The following is a 22,578-nucleotide window of genomic DNA, read 5'->3' as shown; positions in this document are numbered from 1 at the left end:
GGAAGAAGGCATATGCAAATACAAATATGTGAATTTATATCCATATGCGCATACACATACATATACATACATATACATATATGCTCACGCAAGTAGGAGAGAGCCAGATGTCGAACGTTGCCGAACGCGGGGACCGATTGTGCTCTTTGTCGTTCGTTCCGCGCTCTTGCTTGCAGTTCAAGCAAGGTAACGACGATTGAGCAAGATAACGACACATTTTTTCGTGCGTGCAGCTGGCTAAATCAAATTATAAGACGTTATCACGTCAAAAAAGTCTTTGCAAAATTACAAAGCGATGGCGAAACAAATTTTTTATTTTTGCTGTGGTATCAGCTGCCATTTTTTGTATTGGTTGTCAGTTTACCGATAGCTCGTCGAGCGCTTAATCAGCCATTGGTTTGTTGGAATATTTTGGTATTTTTGCTTTGTTTAATTATTATTAACCGTAGGAAGAAAATACGAATAGAACCAATAGTTAATTTAATTGCGCAATTTGCTGATAGTATTGTAATTCTCTGGTGATGACCATTTTGTATAGTTTTTATCCATGATTCAATTATTAAAGGTTTCCTTAGTAGTGATATTCAATTTTTGACACTCCCTTACCAAAGGTTGTATTTAAAAAGGTGAATAAAGTGGAAAATATTAAATCCTTTTTGGAAAAATGGTAGCAAGAAAATATTTTCTTACTCAAATGGAAACAAACTGTGAACGGTTTAAAACCAAATTTTAATAAAATATTTGAATGTAAATAATGGTACAAATAGAAGTATTAGCAGAAATAATAATATTAAAACAAGAAATTTTTTTCACTTAATCCGAGATTTTACTTTGTGAATTAGTGTTTAAATTTAAAACCGATCGCGAAGTTGCGAAATTTCGCCAATATGAAACTATTTTGTTAAAAATAAATAAATAATTGGCACGTACAACTCTGTTAGGTGTTTGGCCGAGACCCTCCTCCTATTTGTAGCGCAGGTCTTGATGTTGTTCCACAAATGGAAGAACCTACAGTTTTATGCCGATTCCGGCAGATGATTTTTTATGAGAAGCTTTTTCATGCTGGTACTGTGCTTTGCTAAGCCCCCTCTGGACACTTCATCCATTCATGGGAAGGTGGGCTCATTCAAAACAAGCTCCGTCAATCCCAACTTTTTTATAATGTGGTATGCAATGTTATCGATCGCGTCGGGACTATCCAATTATTCTCCCTGTCGTAAATCTTTGGGAAATGCTAGCTCTTTGAATGAATTCCTCATGAGTTCCTTCTAAATCAACACATCACAAGAAATAAAGCTTTGTGAATTCTCCACTCATCGATCTTGGATTACGTCAAATACTCTATTATGTCCTGACTTAAGCGGTATGTATTCCATGTCATACTATCTTAGTCCTGAACATACCGATGAAAACTCTTGCGCGAGTTGTTGCTCGTAAGCAGACCATTTTGAAAATTAAATGTTTTTTCTACAAATCTTATTTTTCCTTCTCTTTTACTAAAAATTTGTAGAGCTACCAACCGATTTGTCAAGAGAGAACGAGAAAGCTGCTTACTGAGCAAACCTTTTATCATTGAATCATGGTTTTTACCTATCGCTACCACAGAAAACACAGAGTTTTATCGAAAAAAGTACCTTTATAATCTAAGATTATTTTATAATCCCGGGTTTTGAGGGATACCTTTTGTATGGGTAATTTCGCTTTTCAATTACGAATCGAGTGTTAAGCCGGTCGCCGTAGCTGAATAGGTTGGTGCGTTACTACCATTCGGGAGTGCGAAGATTTGAATCTCCGTGAATGAACATCAAATAATAGAAAAATATTTTTCTAATTGCGGTGACCCTCGGCAGGTAATGGCAAGCAGCCGAGTGTATTTCTGCCATGAAAAAGCTCGTCATAAAAATATTTGCCATTCGGAATCGGCTTAAAACTGTAGGTCTCTCCATTTGTGGAACAACATCATGACGCACACCAAAAATAGGAGGAGGAGCTCGGCCAAACACTTAACAGAAGTGTACGCGCCAAATATTTATTATTCAATTTAATATTATTGCGTAAAATTTTTGCGCAAATGGCTTAAAATTGTTTTATGGTCGATCATTAGCTCCTGGGCGATGCTAACACCACTAACATGACGGTCAACTTAGATTATTTCTGTGATTTTATAAGCTCTTTAACATCAAAAATGCCTGAACGGGATCGACGAAACCAAAATTGCACGTAATTCACAATGGCTAGCATTTTCGCCTTTATCAAAGATAAACTGTAAAATTAAGGCGAATTTATTACAGATGACTTAGGTGTATTTTGCTTTTGCGTTTTGAATTGCATCACGTCGAAATCAGCATGCTTTCCTCCACACTTGCCATTTCGGTTCCCCCCAGAAAATGGTTCTTTATCGCGCTTAACTTTTTTCAAGCCCAATACACACTTTTTCATGTCTTTTGTTTTGTAATATTTCACTTTAAATATTATTGGAATCATAAACTATACATCCTCAATGTACACAAGTGTAAACACAGAGATGTAAACAAAACAAATAATTTTGACGTTATTCATATCTACGGCGAAAAAATCAGCTGAGGGGATCGATCACCTGTAATAAATCCGCCTGGTGTAAAATGTACCGAATTTTCTCTTTGCTGACTTTCATCAGGACTGAATAAAAGTACTTGAATTGTAGATTATTTTATTCATTTATTCCGAAATTCTCTTTATATGGCATTTGTGTATGTAGGCAGAACATTCATGACGCTTCAAACGTTCAAACCTTCATCTGTTCATATGCAAATATTTATAACTAATTAAGTAGTAGGTCTTTAATTAATATTTCAGTTGAATTTCCACATAGAGTTTCTAACTGGTTATCTTAAGAATACATTTTTCAAATATATTTCTGATATTTTATATCTTCAGTTCAATAAATACCAACACCGCATACAAAATGAGTTTGACCCAAATCTAAGCACTTATAAATATAAATAATAATAATAAACTAAAAGAAACTAATTGCAGACTTAAAGGAGTGCGTCTTGGCCTGGCCAAATATTGCAAATATTCATGCATCATTTGCAGCGCACGCTGAAGTCTAAGTTTTCACATTTCACTCATTGCGCATGCGCAGCAAACAATTTGAATATTGTTTATTAAAAACTAACTTAACCGAATGAATTGCATTAATACTTATTTAGTACCCATTATTCGTGATCATCTTGTCATCTCTTACGAAATCTAAATCTAAATTTTTAAATTTCTACGTCTATTTCCAATATTCGCCCATTCCATTGGCAGATCACCGCCAATCTCGTATTTAGTTGGTGTGCAGCTGAGCAACTTCTGTGCGCGTTCGCAGCGTCGACTCACTGCCCAATAGGCAAATCCTTGGGGGCAACGGAACAGTTGACCCTCCAAGCGACCGGTCGTTGTTGAGTAACCGCATTTGATGAAAAGCTGACTGCATTCATCCTTATTCAGTGCGAAATGACCTTCAGCGGGACAAAGTGGCTCGCCGATGGTGCGTATTTGTACCTGTTTGGATTGCAACAAAAAGTGTTTGAAAATTTCGTATTTGAATTAAAACCTCCTGCACTTACCATATTCATGCGCCTTATTTGATCCTCATAGAATGCCGAGCGGGTCATCGCCTTATCCAGACAGGTATCGCCTTTGACTGGTTTGTCGCAAAGATTCCTTTGCTCTTGATACACCGTACCATTGGGACACTCGAATACTGTTATCGCTAGATCATAGCTATCGGCCTTTTCGGTACATTGATAGAATAGGTCACAGCTCTTCGGATGTCGACGGAAACCTGTCGGACAGACAAAGGCATTTTGGCCTTCGCCAGTTTCAGGACATGGTTTACTGTCGTTCGTTGCTGGACTTGGGGTAGTTGTTATCGCTTCAGGCGTTGTTGTTGGCGGATTTGTAGGAGATTGGGTAGTGGTAGTTGGTTGCTCGGTAGTTGTGGTTGGTTGCTCGGTGGTTGTAGTTGGCTGTTCGGTAGTTGTAGTTGGTTGCTCGGTGGTTGTAGTTGGTTGTGCGGAAGTGGTAGTTGTTGGCACAGTAGTTGGTTTGGTGGTTGTTGTAGGCTGCGTAGTAGTGGGAGGTTCGGTTGTTGGCTGCTGTGTTGTTGTTTCCGTAGTTGTTTGCTCTGTAGTGGGCTTTTCAATTGGCTTTGTTGGTTTCGCTGTTGTAGTTGTTTGCTCTGTTGTGGGCTTTTTAGTTGGCTTCGTTGGTTTCGCTGTTGGTGTTGTTGGCAGTTTGGTTGTAGTTGGCTGCTGCGTTGTTGTTTCCGTAGTTGTCTGCTCCGTTGTCGGCTTTTCAGTTGGTTTCGTAGGTTTAGGTTTTTCAGTTGGCTTCTCGGCAATGGTCGTAGTTGGCCATTCAGTTGTGGTTACCATGCCGCCTGCATCTGAGCAGTTACCCGAAACACGTTCGGGGAAGTTGCAAATCTCTAGCGATGTATCCCAAATAGTACCTGCTGGACAGCGGAAACTATAAATTTGATATTTGCCATTCTTTTTCGCGTCAACGCAACGATAGTAACGGTTGCAATCCTGTGGATCGGGGAAGAAACCTTCACTGGTGCAGACGTGATTGACAGGCTCCACAGTTGTGCCTGGATAGTCTTCAGTCGTGGTGGATTGAGTTGTGGTATAATCTGTGGCTGGTTTGTCTGTGGTTATGGTGGCTTGAGTGGTGGGATAGTAGCCTGGTTTCGAAGTGGATGGATATGTGGTGGATTCTGCTTGAATGGTTGTGGTTGTTATGGGCTTTTGTGTGGTTGTTGGTCCCAAAGGTGTACTTGTAGGCTTCTCAGTGGTGGTGGAACTTTCTTGCAGTGTTGAAGATTCTATTGTGGTCGTTTGCTGTGTAGTAGAACTGGGCAGTGTTGTTGTTTGTGGCACCTGCGTACTTGTTGACCACTCACTCGGTCTTGTCGTTGTTGAACTTTCGAATGATGATTCTGTAGTTATGGTCGACGTTTCCGGTTCTTCAGTCTGGCCGCCGCAACGCTCAATATTTGCAGCATAATCACAAGTTTGTTTCTCCTCGCTCCAGCCTGTACCTTTCGCACAAGTGAACTCGTGTCGCACATACGCGCCTCCGTTTCGGGTACAACGGTAGAACTTCCGACAATCCATAGGATCCGCCATAAAACCTTCACCTTGACAAGTTTGGCCCGGTGGCAAGTTCGGCACAGGTGTAGTCGAAGTGGGCTGCAATGTTGTGGTCGAGTCACCTTCAGTTGTTGATTCTTGCGTTGGCGCGGTTGTCGTAGGTTTTGTTATTTCCGGCGAACCTGTAGTCGGAGAAGCAGTTGTGCTTGTTAGCTGTGTTGTAGGCCAGCTTGTTGTTGTTGTAGGTGCCTGCGTTGTGGTCCATGTTGTAGGAGCACTAGTTGTGGTTGTAGCTTGTGTGGTGGTTGCAGGTGCAGATGTGGTTGGCTTTTCGGTTATGACTGTTGTAGTCTGTTGAACCGTTGTACTTGGGTATTGTGTGGTGGTTGGCTTCTCATTACTAGGTTTGTCACTTGGATATGCACTGTCTGTTGTTGTTTCAAAGTACACTTCCGTTGTGGTGACAGGCTCGGGCTCTTCCGTTTGCCCTGCACACCTGTCGATGTTGCTGGCATGATCACAAGTTTGCTTTTCCTCACTCCATCCCGTGCCTTTAGCGCATTTAAATTCGTGTCTTACATATCCATCTCCAGTATTCACACAGCGGTAGAATTTACGACAGTTGTACGGATCAGCCATAAAACCCTCAGCCTCGCATTTAGTGCCGGGTGGCAAATTTGGTATTGGGCTTAGGGTTGTTGTATACTCACCGCTTGTGGTGGACTCTAGCGTAGAAGAAGTGGTGGATTCTGTTGCGCTGGTTGGAGTGGTTGAGCTTGGATACTTGGTGGTATACTCAGGCTTTGTTGTTGGGTAGGTGCCTGATGTTGTGGTTGTTGCTGGTGCAGTGGAGGTTTCTGGTAGTTTGCCCTCATCTGTGGTAGTTGTCGATGGTGGTCTTGTTGTAGAATCAAAGGTGGGAGTCTGCGTAGAAGATTGCCCTTGAGTGGTGGTGGGTAATGTTGCCGTTGACGTTGTAGTCGTTTGTTCTTGAGTAGTTGTTGGCTTGCTGGTAGCCGCATTCGTATTACACATCTTTAAGTCGTGATTACACGTCTGCAATTCGTTATCCCAAACAGTCCCGTCTCCGCATTTAAATGGATATTGCGTGAATCCTCCTTTTCCATTATTTACGCAACGATAGAACACAGAACAGTCTTTGGGATCGCCAATGAAACCCTCCTCTTGGCACAGACCATGAGTGAGAATGGGACGTTGGGTGCTTACAGTGGGTGGTGGTGGGAGAGGTGACTGCGTACTATCACCTGGGCGACTGGTTGTTTGTGATGGACGTGAAGTAGTAGGTTTTTGTACTTGTGTGGGAGGCTTCGTAGTTTGGTGCGGGAGAGTAGTGGTAGGACTTTGTGTAGTAGGGCCTTGAGTAGCTGGTGATTGCGTAGTTTGTGGCTTTTGAGTTACGCCACCTGCACCGCAGTTCTTATCCTTCACTGCCCAAGCGTGATTGCAAGCTGCAATCGTGCTATCCCAAACGGTGCCTGGTCCACAGGTGAAAGCGATCTTATCATAACTGCCTTTGCCATTGTCCACGCAGCGATAGAACTTTGCACAATCCTTCTCATCACCCAGAAATTGTGTATTGTGATCGCAGTTGCCAGATGGCTTCGATTGGATAGGAGCTATAGTGGTTGTGCCTTGCGTGGTTGTCGAACTTTGGCTGGTTGTTGTGGACTGCGAACCACTTGATTCTTGTGTTGTAGAGCTGCCTTGTTGATTGTTGCTACTGCTACTTGTTGATGTTGAAGATTCTTGTTGCGTCCCGGAGGAACCTTGTTGTGTTGTTGTGCCTTGATTATTGCTAGAACTCTGTGTTGTAGAGGATCCTTGTGTTGCAGTGGAGGTCTGGTTGCCGCTAGAGCTTTGAGTTGTAGTGGAGCCTTGAGTGTTAGAGCCTTGAGTGCTTGTAGTTGATTCTTGTGTGCTAGTTGAGCTGGTGCTAGACGACGTTTCCTGATTAGAACTTGTACTGCTTGATGAGCTCGTTTGATTACTGCCCGAAGATTGCTGACCGGAACTTGATGATGATGACTGATTACTACTAGAAGACTGTTGACTTGAACCGCTCGAGCTTGTTCCAGTTTGATTACTTCCTGATGACTGTTGACTAGAGCTTGATGAGCCCTGCTGATTTGAACTACTTGTACTTGTTGATCCCGATTGGTTATTACTCGAAGTCTGCTGACTTGTTCCCGTACCTGACGTGGTATTGGAACCACTACCCCCACTGGCCATAACTCGGCATTGCTCCTTTTGTACATCGGTTGGATGATTGCAGCCTAAAACATCTGGATCCCATACCGTGCCGGGTGCACAATCGAAAGATACCTTAGTAAAATCTCCATTACCGTTATCCACACAGCGGTAAAAACGACGACAGTCTGTCTTATCGGCTAAATAAGTCTCGGTATCCTTGCAATCACCCTCCGGATTGAGAGGTTTTTGAGTGGTGCTCGACTGTTGCTGATTTGATTGATTACTGCTTGACTGGTTTGAGGAAGTCGATTGATTACTAGATGAAGAAGATTGATTTCCTGTAGAGCTTGATGTATTCTGATTGCTGTTGGATGATTGATTGTGGCTACCGGAGTTGGTTTGATTGTTAGAAGATTGTTGGTTGTTGCTTGATTGTTCATTGCTTGACTGCTGATTGTTGTTGCCGGAGTTGGATTGATTGTTAGAAGATTGTTGGTTGTTGCTTGATTGTTCATTGCTTGACTGCTGATTGTTATTACCGGAGGCGTTTTGATTGTTGGAAGATTGTTGATTGTTGCCTGATTGTTCGCTGCTTGCCTGCTGATTGTTACTAGTTGTGTTCGTAGAGCCACCTATATTTAACATTGCTTTGCATTTCTCTTTTTGTGCGCTGGTGGGGATGTCGCAAACTTTCTCTTCTTGGTTCCACACTGTACCTGGCCCACATGTAAAGGGCACTTTTTCTAAACCGGTAATTCCATTATCTCGGCAGCGATAAAACTTTGTGCAGTCTTTCTCATCGGGGATGTAAGTCTCGTCATTTTCGCAATCGGGGTCCGAGCCAGGTTTGTTGGTGTTGGAGCTATTTGATTGATTATTTGAACCTGATTGGTTGTTGGAGCTGGACTGATTATTGCTACCTGATTGGTTATTAGATCCCGATTGATTGCTTGAGCCAGATTGACTATTGCTACCTGATTGGTTATTGGATTCCGATTGATTGCCAGAATTTGATTGATTGCTTGCACCAGATTGATTGCTGGAGCTGGTTTCATTATTGCTACCTGACTGGTTATTGGATCCCGATTGATTGCCCGAATTTGACTGATTGCTTGAGCCAGATTGATTGTTGGAGCTGGATTCATTATTGCTAACTGACTGGTTATTTGATTGATTGCTTGAGCCAGATTGATTGCTAGAGCTGGACTCATTATTGCTACCTGACTGGTTATTAGATCCCGATTGGTTGCTAGAATTTGACTGATTGCTAGATTGATTATTGCCAGATTGATTATTGCTACTCGATTGATTGCTCGAGTTAGATTGATTGTTGCTGTTCGATTCATTTCCACTCTCACTTGAAGTGGAGGTTGAGCCTGTGCTAGAAGTGGATGATTGTTGACTACTGGAACTCGAGCTCTGTGTACTCGATTGCGACTGTGAGTTCGACGAATTACTTTCTGTGCTGCTTGATTGAGTGCTTGTTTGCTGCTGATTACCGCCAGCACCTCCGGCACTCGTTGCATTTGAGCTTGTAGAGTTCGATGACGATGATGACGACGACGATGAAGAGGACGAGGTGGAAGTTGAACTGGTGGAGCTCTGCTGACTACTGCTGCTCGATGCCGTTGTGTTCTGGTAGTTGGTTTGCGTTGATTGAGTTGTGTCCGCTGCGTAGTCAGCCAATACTAAATTATCAGCTTTTCCCCTACAACCGCCACCTGCGCGTACACTGTGTATATGATTACACGATTCCAATGCACCATCCCAGGCCGTGCCATCCGAGCAGCGAAATCCGATTTTATTGAAACTGCGCCCATTCGAAATGCACCGATAGAAGATTGTGCAATCGTCTGGATCGCTCATAAATCCATCATCTTCACAAGGTGGTCCCTGTTCGGCCATTGCACTGCCACTGCCAGCCGAACGCGCCGCTGATGTGGAAAAGGAAATGACGGAAACGCCACCCAAACCTGACAAGCCATAATTTTGCAATTGACCACGCGTTACTGCGGCAGATGCAGCGACAGTGGTAGGGGCAGCGTCAACGCCAGCATTGCCTGCGGTCGCGTATAAGCCATTAACGTTATTGGCAATGCCATATGTCAGTAGTGGCAGTTGTTGGCCATCATCACCATTATCGCCACTGTCCGTATCAATTTCGTTCATGTAATCGTTGCATTCCTCGCGGCCCGCCAGCTGGGGTGGCATACAGAGACGCAGGTTGCGTGAGAATACGGTTCCCGGTTTGCAAGCGAATGCATACGCTTTGATGTAGTCATTTGTTTTCGCTTCGCAGCGGTAGTAGATACGACAGTCGTAATCATCGGCGAACAAACCCTCGGCAGGGCAATAAAATGCGCTCGGCACGGCGTCTGCATATGAAGGTTGCGTATGGTGGCCAGGTGCGGTGACGGCGTTCGTCGCGGTGAGCGGATCATCTGCAATGGAAAGAGGAGATGCAATGAGTAAGTGTTGATGTGTTGTATGGTACGTGAGGCAATATTTCTGTGTTGTATGGATGCAATGCGCGCTGCAGGTACTAAAGGCAAATAGCGATTTGTTCAAATTTTTATGGCAACTGAATGAAGTGATTTTAGGAAGGATGCGTTGCTTGTTTTATGGTGAAGATTGACTGGCCGCTGTGACAGACTAAGTTATCATGAGAGGGAAGGCGAATAAAATTCAAAATTATGTAGATTAGCGGAAATGGTTGTCGGGGTTTTAAGGTAAAAGTTATATTGTATAAAAATAACGTTCAGATAAAACATTAATTGCAGACATTTACAAGCACGTTCAAATATTCATTTACTGAATCGGAGAATTGTTCGAAACCTCATATTTATTTGCAATGAGATTAAAGACAAGTGGGAGAAAAAATTTAGAGATCCACTTTTTTCTTTATAAGCTCTAAAGAAAACCTTTACTTTATTTTGCAAAATTCAGAAATAAGTTATATCCTATAGATGGGCTAACGGAATTGTAATTAGCCATCGTTTCACCGCACGCTTTATTCCAAAGCTTCCGCTTTCTTTCCGTCCTTGTTCGGTTCTTCTTCCTTTGTTTTTCCTCCGTATGGCATCACAATGGATGAATTTCATTCTTTGTCCAAGTGAGCTCTTACAGCAGCCATTTATCCCGACCTAACCTAATCTTGAAATCCAACAGAGAATCTCTCCTGCCAATAAGCAACTGAGTAGTAAAGATCTCTTTCGACGAACAAAACCAACGCTTTATAAGGCACTCATCCTGCCCATCCTATCATATGGCGCAGAAGCTTGGACGATGACAACATCCGATGAGGTGTCCCTTGGAGTGTTTGGAGTGCCCCTTGAAAGATTATGTGGAATATTTATGGATCTTTGCACCTTGGCGACGGCGAGTATCGTAGGCGATGGAACAATGAACTGCATGAGCTTTACGACGACATATACATAGCGCAGCGATTAAGCTTCATTGGATACAAACGGTACGGCTCTGAAAGTATTCGACGCAGTACCAGCTGGCGGTAGCAGAGGAAGAGGAATGCCTTCCCTGTGTTGGAAATATCAGGTGGAGAAGATCACTTAGGGTGTCCAATTGGCGCCGGTTACCACGATAAAGATATGACTGGCACGCCTTGTTAAACTCGACCAAAATAGCGCCAACCAAGAAAAAGAAGATATCTTAGGCTACAGTGGCCGGTAAAGTAATCAGTAAAAAGTCTTAAATCTACTCAGCTGAGCGAAAGTAGCTTATCAGAAAATCCTATGCCTGGCATTAGAAGTTGTTTCGCTGTCGTCAGTGTTCAACGAATTTATTCTTCTCCCACTTTCCGAGAAATTTATTAATGTGGCGTTTTGACAGGCCACAGAAAAGCTGTGACCCCATTAGAGGCACGCTCGCCCCTTTTTAGCTAAATGGCTCGCTATTTCATCTCTCTCATGTCCTTCGTGTCCAGGAACCCAACGTAATAATAATGTGTTGAAGTGCCCTAGCATGTTGAGAAGGTTCAGACAGTCATTTATCATTTTTGAGGTGATTATAGTTGATGCAAGGGCTTCCAAAGCCGCCTGACTATCTGAAAGAATGTAAATGTGCGTTTCATTTCTTGTACTACGGAGATATTCCCTCACACATATCTCAATGGCAGGTATTTCTGTCTGAAAGATAGTTGGTTAAAAACCAATTAGAAGAGATTTTTTGAATTTAGACCCATTGATTTCTGCCCCTGTTCTACCATCATTTAAACCCGACCCATCAGTAAACCATATCTGGGAGCCTGGTTCGAAGCTGATAGATTTATTTCTCCAGGTCGTACGTTCATTAACAAGAACTTGAAAGTTCCTGAAGAGAATGGGAAATGTAAAGAAGTGGGATAATGTTTCAACCCTATAAAGAATAGGAGTATGTCGAAAGTCTTCTAAGATCTTCAAGTGTCCTTTCAAATTCCCACTGAATCGTAAGCGCCTTTTCATCTTAAAGCTTCAAACGAGCTTATTTTTCAATTAAAGCGTCACTTAATGCGTCAGCTGGGCTGCTCCAGGCAAGGCAGTACAATTTGTTGAGTTCATTTACCGCCTTCCTTATTTAAATTTAGGCCTCCATTTCTTAACAAAAGATTTACAATAATCTTGTAAGTTTAGCACAGCTAGCAATCGTAGCCATCTCCAAGCTGGTCCATTTGAAAAGAACTCCCATTAACCGAATCTAATCGGATGAAGGTAAACTTAACACTTCATTGCTCTTTACTGTTAACTGCTCTGTTCGCTCTCATAGCAGTCGACTCCCACTTGCATACCAACTGCGAGCGATGCGTACGATCTTTGGTGTTAACTGCACTGGCTCTCCCAGCAGTCGACTCACACTTGCTTAGCAACTGCATGGGATGTTTTAGTGTGTATGTGTATGATGTTCGCTAGTTAGACAGCACAGCGCATGTGAGTTTATGTAGGTGACGCAGTTATTTTTGCTTAATTTACAGGCAAATAATGTGGCTTTTGCAGTAAAATTTCTCAAAATGAGAGTTCCAAGTGAGCGTTTTAAAAAGTTTGATGCCAAGATACTAGGTTGTTCAATAAGTTCCATAACAAAAACAAATATTTACGGTTTGAAATACACTTTATTATTCAGTATAGTCTCCCTGACGTGGTTCATCTTCAAGGCTTGTACGACCACATTTAAATTCAGCAACCCATCTTCCTACTGTACTAATTAATAGCGAAAAGTCCTTATACACTTTCAAAATTCGTTATAAATTTCCTTTGTTTTTAAACCTTCTAAAAATAAAGATTCAATCACAATCACACAAGATTGGTGCTTGATTTATTCGATCCTAGAAAATACTGCGACACGTCGTTACTAAATGGCTTGTAAACACAGAATTAATTGAAATGTAGGCTAGTAGCAACGCCTTCTCTTATCGAACAACATAACTTATAGAACAACTTAGTATAGTAACTTAAGCTTAAATATTTATTTATTTATTGCTTAATTTCTTTGGCATGGCATAGTAGGAAAAATTTGGTGGTAATTAATTGTAAAAAAAATTTATTATTCATTTTAATATTTTTTTCAAATTTATTTTTATCTATTTATTATTTTTGAAATTGAAGCAACTCTACCAGAAAGATACTGGGAAAGAGGGCTACTTCACTCTCTTTGGGACCAACAGAGATGACAGATGACATTTTAAATTAGAGTGGTCAAGGAAAAATTAAAAATTTTTGGAATATAACATCTCGCATTTACTACATCTTCAACATGTTTACTTTTTCAACAAGTCCGCGCTTATAGTAAAAAAATTATAAAAATCATTTTATGCTGAAAATAAATTTCTACAAAACAAAAGTTTTTTTTCTGCAATTTAATGCAATTTAATCTCATTCATTTGGTTCCGCCTATGGCTGTGAATCGCATTTCTGAATACTGCACTAAATTTGTATGTGACTTACGCTCCGTAACTGAAAAACTAATAAATCTCTAAGCGAGCGAAATAATCACAATTGACCTACATACATACATATGCACATACATTGATGCTCATGCCTCTAATATATAAAGAAGATATGTATGTGAAAATGCGCTTACCAAGCAGAAAATCGTACCATCTGTATAATGGATGGAGACTAGTCCATTTGGGGAATTTAATAATCTCAGCTTTAGAACCAATAAATGGATTCAGGAATCTATTTTACGAGACGGTGTTATAGGCTGTGACACTTGCCAGTTACCTATCTATGTGGAATAGTTTTGAGCTGAACTTTACTGGGCAACTTCCGCGAAAAGTGTTGTTAGTAATTTTGAAGCTGTCATTGCAATTCATCCGTTGTGCTGCCTAAATGAATGCAGCAATGTGAAAAGGCACTGAGTATACGCTCAAGAAAAGTTTATTGAAACGCTCAAGTTTTTATCAAAATTTAAAGATTTTTAATTAGCATCAAAAAAATTGGGTACGCAATTGTATAGCCCTTTAAAATTTAGTTCAACAAAGTGCAAGCTTAAAGTGAATACAAAATCTCGTGGATTTTTTATAATTTTTTTTTCTCGACGGTGTGGCGCATTTTCTTCATATAACTGCATCGCCGAAATTTTCTTTTACATGAGAAAATATGCAACACCTTCAGTGAAAAAAAATGATCAAAAATCAATGCGAATTTTGAGCCACCTCATTTGTACTTTTTTACACTAAAATTTAATTGTCTAAAAAGCTGAGTACCCATATTTTTTTGAAGTGAAACTTCCTAGGCGTCGATGAACGAGCGAGAATGGAGAGTAAAATTTCAAGGCCATGCAAGGTTTTGGGCATTTTCGTTCCGCGAGAGAGAAAAAAGATATAACGTAGGGGAAAAGGAGAGAGAGAGAGAGAGAGAGATATACCTTATAGATATCTTAGATACACTTTAGGCTATTTTTCCTGAGTTTTTCCTTGAGGTTGCTAATTTCTAGTGAGAAATAACACTGCCTACTTTATGGCGCCTGTTTGTTGGTGCAAACTTATAGCAAATATATTTTTAGTGCCTACTTTTTGGCGTTATATTTTCTTGGTGCCTACTATTTGGAGCGTTTTTTGGTCCCAATTTTATTGGCGATTTTTTTGGTGCCTACTTTTTGGCGCTTATTTCCGTTTCCTGGCTAGTGCTTGTGTTTACTGTATAGTGCTATCCATTCCGGCGTCGGATTTATTGGTATTACCTTCCGGTAATTTGTACCGTTGCTGCGGTCGCTGGAATCGCTGCGTTTTTGCGGGTGATAAACGCTCGGAGTAGTGCGCGTTGTTGCCATGGTTTGTGTCCGGCGTTTACCTACACCGGTCGATCCTTCTCCGTTTTTTGTAAATCTTAAATATTTGTACTTCCTGCAAATGTTGTGCATTTATTTAGATATATATTCTTTTTTTTCTCTCTCTCTCTCTGTCATTCTCACTCGGGTCTCTCCCTCTTTCTTTGTCTGCCTTGAAAGTTTCACTTCTGTTATGTGTACTACGCTACACGCACTTTTTAATCTTTTTTTTTGTTTTGCGTTTTTATGCAGAAGACGCCGTGGAGAGAAAATCTGTGGGAATGCGTATAATTTCTTGTGTTTTTTTTATTTTTATTACATTTTATATAACTTTTATAATTCTTGTACAAAGTTTGAAACTTGAATTAAAATCGTTTTTATTATACACAGAATTTTATTTTTGGAAAAAAATATTCTAATATAAATTGAAAAATAATTAAATAAATAGCCTTAACTTGTCTAAATGTTGAAGTGCTAATATATATTATTTTGAAACTTTAATTAAAATAGCCTTTATTATAGAGTGAATTATATTTTTATAAAAAAAATAATTTAAATTGAAAAATAAATAGCTAAAACTTTGTCCAAAGGTTGAGGTGCTATATTTTCGTCGCACGTTGGAGACGCAATTCTAAACTAGGTTAAGAAAAAAATGTGATTGCGCACGCTCCTTAGCATATTATAAACATGTCGGTTTCCACAAAACAAATCGCTTCCTATAGGGCCGCAGAGCTACAAGGCGCACTCACTATATACCAAATAGAAATTTCCTGGAACCTCAACACTTAATATTCATTAATACTAAAACTCTAGCAAATAATAAATTCTTCAACCGTTCTCTCATTCTCACGCGTTCTTTATATAACTAACTAATGCATTGAGAGAATGAGAAGGAAGCCGCGGGGTATATTCCTGCACTTCAGTTGACATACATTCCCACCGTTTGGTAACATTTTTGTTGCATGCGATTTATTTATTTTTCCCGCAATGTGTCTAGGAGCTGTGTGCAGATATTGCTGGGGGAAGGAAGTTGTAAAAATGTCAGTTATTGCAAATCAACTACTCAATTATGATTTCCGGCATTTTTTGTGAGTGCGTCCGAAAAACTGCTGGCGCGGCTACCACTGCAACTGTGGTTTTTCGAGTATACTTCAGCTTCTTTTTTTTTTGAAATTTTTTTCGAGTTTCTGCATTTTTTGTTTGTTTTTTTTTCACTACAGCCATCACTCGCATATTGAATATTTATGGTTAAATATAATTTTGATTTGTGTGCCCGCAATTTTTGTTCGTAGGCAAAATAAAATGAATAGTCTAACTGGTTTTTGCATGTTGGAGAATATTTATACATACATACACACATACATACTTACATATATATGTATCATATATGCATTTCGTTTAGGCAAATATTAAATATGAAATGTAAATGTATTTTAATTACATCGCATTAAGAGGCACTCAATTGGTGTGTGATTCCATAAGTATGTATGTAATATATGTGTACGCTTGTATGTATTGCGCATAGGTATACGTAAGAGCTATAATGTGTGCGTTAACTGTTTTCCATGAAGCATCAATTTATATTCATTTTCATTTGCATTTACATTCTGCTATTTGGTGCTCATGAATTGCCAAATTTATTTTGGCTTGGTTTACATAAATGCTGAATAATGACATGTCTATTTTATGTGTGGCCCTTACTGTGCCTGTGCCTGTGCCTCTATGTGTGGATGTGTGCCCTTGTATGTATATATGTCTGTACATTTACTCGCATTCCTGCTAATATCGCACGGCTCGATAGTCTCACAAGCTTGGCTCATTGACTTGTTGGTCCGTAACCTCGTGCCTAATGCCGTTATGAGTAAATTTAGAATGTTTTTTTTTGCTGATTTTCTGTAACGATTTTTTGTGTGCCCTGCCTTCTCAACCGACACGCGCGCAATTTATCAGCGAAATTAGAAAGTTTATGGCAATAAAATGTGATTATATTCATTGAAGTGCATAGTGCACGGAAATTGTAAATAATTTGGTTGTCGCCGTTGTGGTTGATTATATTACCTCGTGTTGTTGGTGTAGTTATGCTATGGCGATGCCTGATTTAATTCACTGAGAGACTATACACATACATATGTAGGTATGTGTGTACTATACCCACGTAAGCACATTAGGGTGTTTGAGCTTACATGAGCTGGATAGAATTGAGAGTGCATTCAAAAATCGTAATATTTTTAATTCTGTTAATAAAACTATTAAACATTTTTATGCGGCCTTTTGAGCTAAAACTCTTTTGTTGCTTAAGATATTTGCGCTGCACTTATCATCAATCTGCAATATAAGTTTTAAAAATTAATCAAATAAAAGAATTTTTATTGCCGTGTAGTAGAAAGCTTAAAAACCTGTTGTATTCTCGTCTTCATTTTGACAACTGCTAAAAAATATGTTCATTAGCCGTATTTGTATATAGCAGGACTACGTAAAATGGTGGCCTAGCATTCTTCTTCTAACATACACACATGTAAGCATTCTCTCATTCAACAATAACTATACAGTAAGTGAAATGATTTACATTACAGCATGGAGAAGAGATGTATGTAAATACATTAACAGGAGAAAGAGAGCGAAATTAGCAAATCGTATGCACAAACATAGAAACAAAAAGAGTTACACTCAGAGTCTTACTGATCTTTTCCGTTAGGTCATGAAGGATGCTCTAATTTAGTGTATCTGAGGAACTTTTTTGAAAAAAAATATTTAAAAAATTTATTTTATAATATAATAAACTGTTTTTTAACTTAAACCATTAAATTTGTATAAATAGGTGTTATTTTGTAACTGAGGTATCTACTATAACTAATCTTACAATTTTTTCCGATGGTTGCTTTTCAAAAGGATTAACAAATTGGTACTATCGATACGGATTTCTCAAAAGCCTTTGTCAGGATCTCTCACTAAATTCTTTTGACTAAACTTTTCAATCTGGGACTTCATTCAGTTTTTTGGCTGTTGATTAAACCATACCTCCTACGGTAGAAAATGTTTTGTAGTCATTGATGGATCCTATTCCAACGCATTTGTGCCAAGCTCTGGTGTACCTTAGAGTAGTTTATTAGATCCGTTTTTTTATTTCACTTATATTTATTTAAAAATTCACTTATATTTATAAAAAAATCGAATGGTGCATAAAAAATCGATTACCTTTTTACATAAAAAAAAGCCATTAAACAACTTTTTCTAAACTTCATAGCCCAATTTGTACTTCTTATGGCATTTCGCTTACATTTTTAGATGAATTAAAAGAAATTAAAGACCCAGGGGGGTATTTTAATTCAAAATTTAGTATTGTCACGCACATTAGTTATGCTATTTTTAAGTCTTTTAAAATGCTTGCTTTTGTATGACAAAAAAGTTAGCTCTTCTTTCTCAGATCCGTGTACTCCAAGGTTATTGTATTCGACCTATGCCCGTTCGAATTCATTTCATTTATTTATTATATCGGCTTGTTGGCCTTAAAAACAAATTTAAATGACCTAAATCGATTGGAATCTATGCAGAAAGGCGCCTATCTAGTTTGCGTTGCGCTCTCTTTATTTCTCAGCATCTTTGCCTGCCTCTAATTCTCGATACTAGTTGATCAATAATTTAATGACACTGCATAATATATGATTTTTTTTTGTCAGTATCTTTCTTATTTGGTATAGTCTCCGGTTCCGTTGATTGTCCCATTCTGTTGTATAAAATTAATTTTAATGTGCCTTGTAAGGTTTTGTGGTATTTCAATCTGCCCCACGTTTACTGTTTATAGTTTTAACGCCTCTCTCCGAGTCGAATAAGCTCTTTGTTTCATTGGACATTGATCTCTTAATTACTAAATTTAGTTTTAACTCTCAATTAAAAGCATTGTTATGTGATGAAGAATGATAGAAAGAAGATTGCGCCCATCAGAGAGTGCGTGACGTTACTTTTGCCAAGTTGTGCAGTGTACCCAACCATTTGCTCTTCGCAATAAATTAAGTGATTTTTATATATCAAAATGCGAACATTTTTAAGTTGGCCTTTCTTTCTTATTTTTAATTTAAAGCTACCGAAACTAAAAGTAAAAAAAAAACTTTATTATTAAACAATAGAATGTTAAATAAAATTCACTCTGAGAAGATTTTAGTGTTAATGCAAATTTGTTGATTCTTATAAAATTTGATATTTTGAAAGTGAAAATTTAATTTTTTGCTCCTTTTTAAGGTTATGTTAGAATATTAAATCGTCTTCTCTCAACTCTTCTGAACTTTCAAAACCTTTTTACACATTTTAAAAAGTGTTTGAATTTACTGAATGCGAATTAAAACCATAGAGGTGTAATCGTTTGTTCCTGTCCTCAATCCTTACTGGGACATAGGGCATCAAAAGGTGTATTCATGGTAAAAATAAGCAACAAAATACTACTGAAGAAACTACAACGGCATTTTTTACAAAAAGAGTACCTTATTCTGTTACATAACCTCAAATATAACAAAAAAGTCGTTCTCTTAACACAAGAGTTTCTCTAAACAAAAAACTCATAAACTAAATTGTACACAACCATAACACATTTATTAAAAAAAAAACGCACATTTTAAAGACAATTTGTCACACATACAAAGTTCTTTAAGTGACTCAATAGAAATTTGGTATTTTATTTTCTTTAAATGGGCATTTTAGTGCGTTTTTATATCCAAAGCTAGACACCACTGCAGTAGCGAGAGAGAGATTTGACTGCTGAAAGCAGAAGAACACCAACAACAACTGCAATCGCGGGCAATATGACCAGATGTTAGAAAAAGTAAAGCTAAATAAAACTGAGTGAATTATTGAACTAATTTTTAAAAAATTTATATTTTACAAAATTATAAACATTACTTTTAATTAGAACAGACTAGAAAAATGTTATGAAGAAAGAACTAAGACTCCGAGACTAAATAACAAAAAAAAAATGCTAAATCAAGTTTCGAAAATGCTGATCTGGCCATACGACATAACTCATTGTCAAATTTGCTGAGAGCAAAGTAACGGTACCACGATAGGTGCCATCTTATTATTCTTTCCATCATGTTATGTGATAGTCTTGCTCTTTAATTTTTCTTTTTAAATTCTTAATTAAATGCAGTTGTAATATGATTTAATTTTACTTGCAGGTTAGGTTATAGTGGCAGTCGGTCTGTACGACTAACTCACTTAGACCTTACAAGTCCGTTGTGATGCCAGTGTTCGATTTTATGAAGCGTAGAATTGATCCCATCCCCACGCCGGACAGTTCCGTAAACGAATTGAAGAAGTATCTACCTAGAAAACCTGCTCTGATTTTAACAAAGGCTGACAATCGCAAAGGAATAGCTTAGCTGTTCCATTCTCCTTCATCATCTCTACAACTTCTACAACATTCACTAACTCTAACTCCTAATCTCAAGTAATGCCTGCCAAATAGCCAATGACTGGCTATACAAGCCACGACCTTCCAGATATCCTATCTTGAAAGGCTAAGCAGTTCCTTTGCCTTGTTCTTATTTATTTACGGCAACAGTAGCCGTGCCTTTATCTGTTTTAATTTCACTTGTAACTATGTAGTCTGTAAGAACTCTAATTTGTCTGTCGGAATTGTAATTTCGTTGTAAAATCTGAAATAATTAAACTTGAAATATAATAAATTTTATAATTTCGCGTGAAAATACGCAACTTTGTTTTGGTGAAGCACCCTAAAGTACATATGTACATATTTGCATAGCTAGAGCTTTTACCCATTTCGTGTTTACGTGCGTGTGCGTGTGTGACTATCAGTATTATTTCATCGAAATATTCTTATACTTCGGCACATCCGGAAAATCTTTGAATCAAAATGCCAAATTCTAATAGTCAATGAGCTATGCAAAATTGCTTAGATTTGTATCATTCGCAAGTCTGAAGCAAAAGTGAAAGCTAATAAAAATGAGCTACTCGACTACGAGTGAAACAATTGTATGTATGTATGTATATGTACACCTGTGTTTGAAATAATAGGAGCGCGACGAATTACAAAGTCTTAATTTTTTTGTACCTAATTGAAATTTTTTCAGTTTTCAAAGCTCCAAGCTTTGAAAATTTTTTTTTTTTTAATTTCCAATTTTTTGTACTAAGTCTTTAGAAAAATTCAAATTATGCAGTTTTATATACTTATATGTATGTACATAATGCCTTTGCTAGGTGTTTGGCCGAGAGGTGTTTCCTCCTCTTACTTGTTTTATGCGTCTGGATGTTTTCCACAACCGGAGTGACCTACAGTTTTAAGTCGCTTCCGAACGGTTGGTATGGCTTTTTGTGTGGAGATTTTTAATGGTAGTAAGATATGCCGATGAATTAGCCAATCGTGGATCAGCGGTGCCCCCACAGGGGCCAGAGCCAATAATCGGAATCAGTTCTGCAGGAATCATGAATTGGATCAGCGACTATGTTTGCAATCTACATAAAGAGCGATGGTCCGGTCTAGAACGCTGCAGAATTGCAAATTGTTTTGTGACAAGTCCGAACAGAAAACTGTCAAACTTTCTACTAAAACTTAGAAGGAAAGACGTTCGTTTGATGGTCGGTATCATTACAGGACACAACTCATGGGGTCAGCATATGACCACCATTGGAATCATTGAGGACCCAATGTGCCTGTCGTGCTTGGAGAAGGCGGATAGCACTGAGCATTTTCTCTGTGAGTGCCCTGCCTTTGCTAAAGCACGGCTACAAGTTTTGGGTTCCGATGTCATGATAATGAGTAATATTCGTTCTCTAAAACTGGAGGATATTTACAGATTTGCCAAAGAATCTGGAAAATTCTCACAGGAATAACTATCTCTATCTCTGTCTCTATTCTTTCCCATCTCTTTCTCTGATACTTTTCTCCTTCCCTCATTAACTATCTACCCCCTTTCCAGGGGGCTTCAAATACAATGGGCTTTTAAGCCTGAGTGTTTTAGGAGCCACCAAATCTCCTGGTGCTCCTTGGCTCGACATTTTCAAATTTCAATTTCAATTTCAAGATATCCCGAGAGCCCATTTAATATTAGTAATATATAATAAAGTACAAGTCTGAAGTGGTTAAACATTTTTTTTATTTTTGACAATTTTTTTTCGCCGAGGTGTTGAGAATTTTTTTTCGATATAAAATATTTTCCGAACATGTGCTTTATGTGGAAGGAAATTTTCAAATTCTGGCATGCATAAAAGATTGCCAAAAATAAACCCAATTTTTGAGCCACTTCAAATTACACGTTGTTATATTAAAATTAAATGGGATGTAAAACTGCATACTATGAAGTTTTCTACAGATTTTGATTAAAATTTTAAAAATTTTGATGACATTTTTTTAATTTGTAAAATTTTTGTGAAATTTGTACAAACGTAGGAGCTTTGAGTTATAAGGTTTTTGTTGTACAATACACTATACTTAAAAAAAAAAAATGAAAAAGAAAATGTAAAAATAATTAGATTAAAAAAAAAACAATCAAAATAAGTTACAACTCGGTAATTCATTTCGCTCTTATTATTTTTAACACAGGTGTGAGACATAAGATAAATAATTCAGAGAACGAAAAACTTATTAATACAACTCATAGAAGATTAAATGAACCGTTTGTGTTGAATATCATGTAAGTACTTTTTTTTTTTTCTTTGCACATGAAACAGGTAGTATTTCGACTATTAAAAAATGTAATAACATAAAGAAATATGTACTGGGTTGCCCATATTCGACGGACCCATGTTTTTTTTTTAAATCAAAGAAAAACACAATTTTTTTTTCTGTTGACGATTTCATTTTATTTGGTTCCAGTAGATTTGTTGACATCACTTTTTGAATATGATATCTCTCAAATGGCCGCCTTGAGCCTGTACGGCGTATTGTGCCCGTTTTGCAGCATCTTCCATAGTTTTAGCTAACAAAGCGGCTATTTCCTTTCGGATGTTGTTCTTGAGCTCTTCTATGGTTTTTGGC

General features: G+C 38.4%; 1 protein-coding gene across 1 annotated transcript in view; it reads right to left on the bottom strand.

Moving 5' to 3' along the window:
• Window positions 1–2,733: 2,733 nt before the first annotated feature.
• LOC128855320 (mucin-2-like) overlaps window positions 2,734–22,578 on the bottom strand; it is a 77,488-nt gene continuing 57,643 nt past the window's right edge. Inside the window, exons 2-3 of the mRNA XM_054090126.1 lie at window positions 3,594–9,775; window positions 2,734–3,528 (exon numbers count right to left, since the gene is read on the bottom strand). Of these exons, the coding sequence (XP_053946101.1) occupies window positions 3,238–3,528; window positions 3,594–9,775 (6,473 nt within the window). The 3' untranslated portion in view covers window positions 2,734–3,237. The remainder of the gene's footprint in view (window positions 3,529–3,593; window positions 9,776–22,578) is intronic.

Source organism: Anastrepha ludens, chromosome 2 (genome assembly GCF_028408465.1).
Source record: "Anastrepha ludens isolate Willacy chromosome 2, idAnaLude1.1, whole genome shotgun sequence".
Taxonomy (NCBI): Eukaryota; Metazoa; Arthropoda; class Insecta; order Diptera; family Tephritidae; genus Anastrepha; species Anastrepha ludens.
The sequence above is the reverse complement of the archived record's forward strand: the minus strand, read 5'-3'. Positions and strand labels throughout refer to the sequence as shown.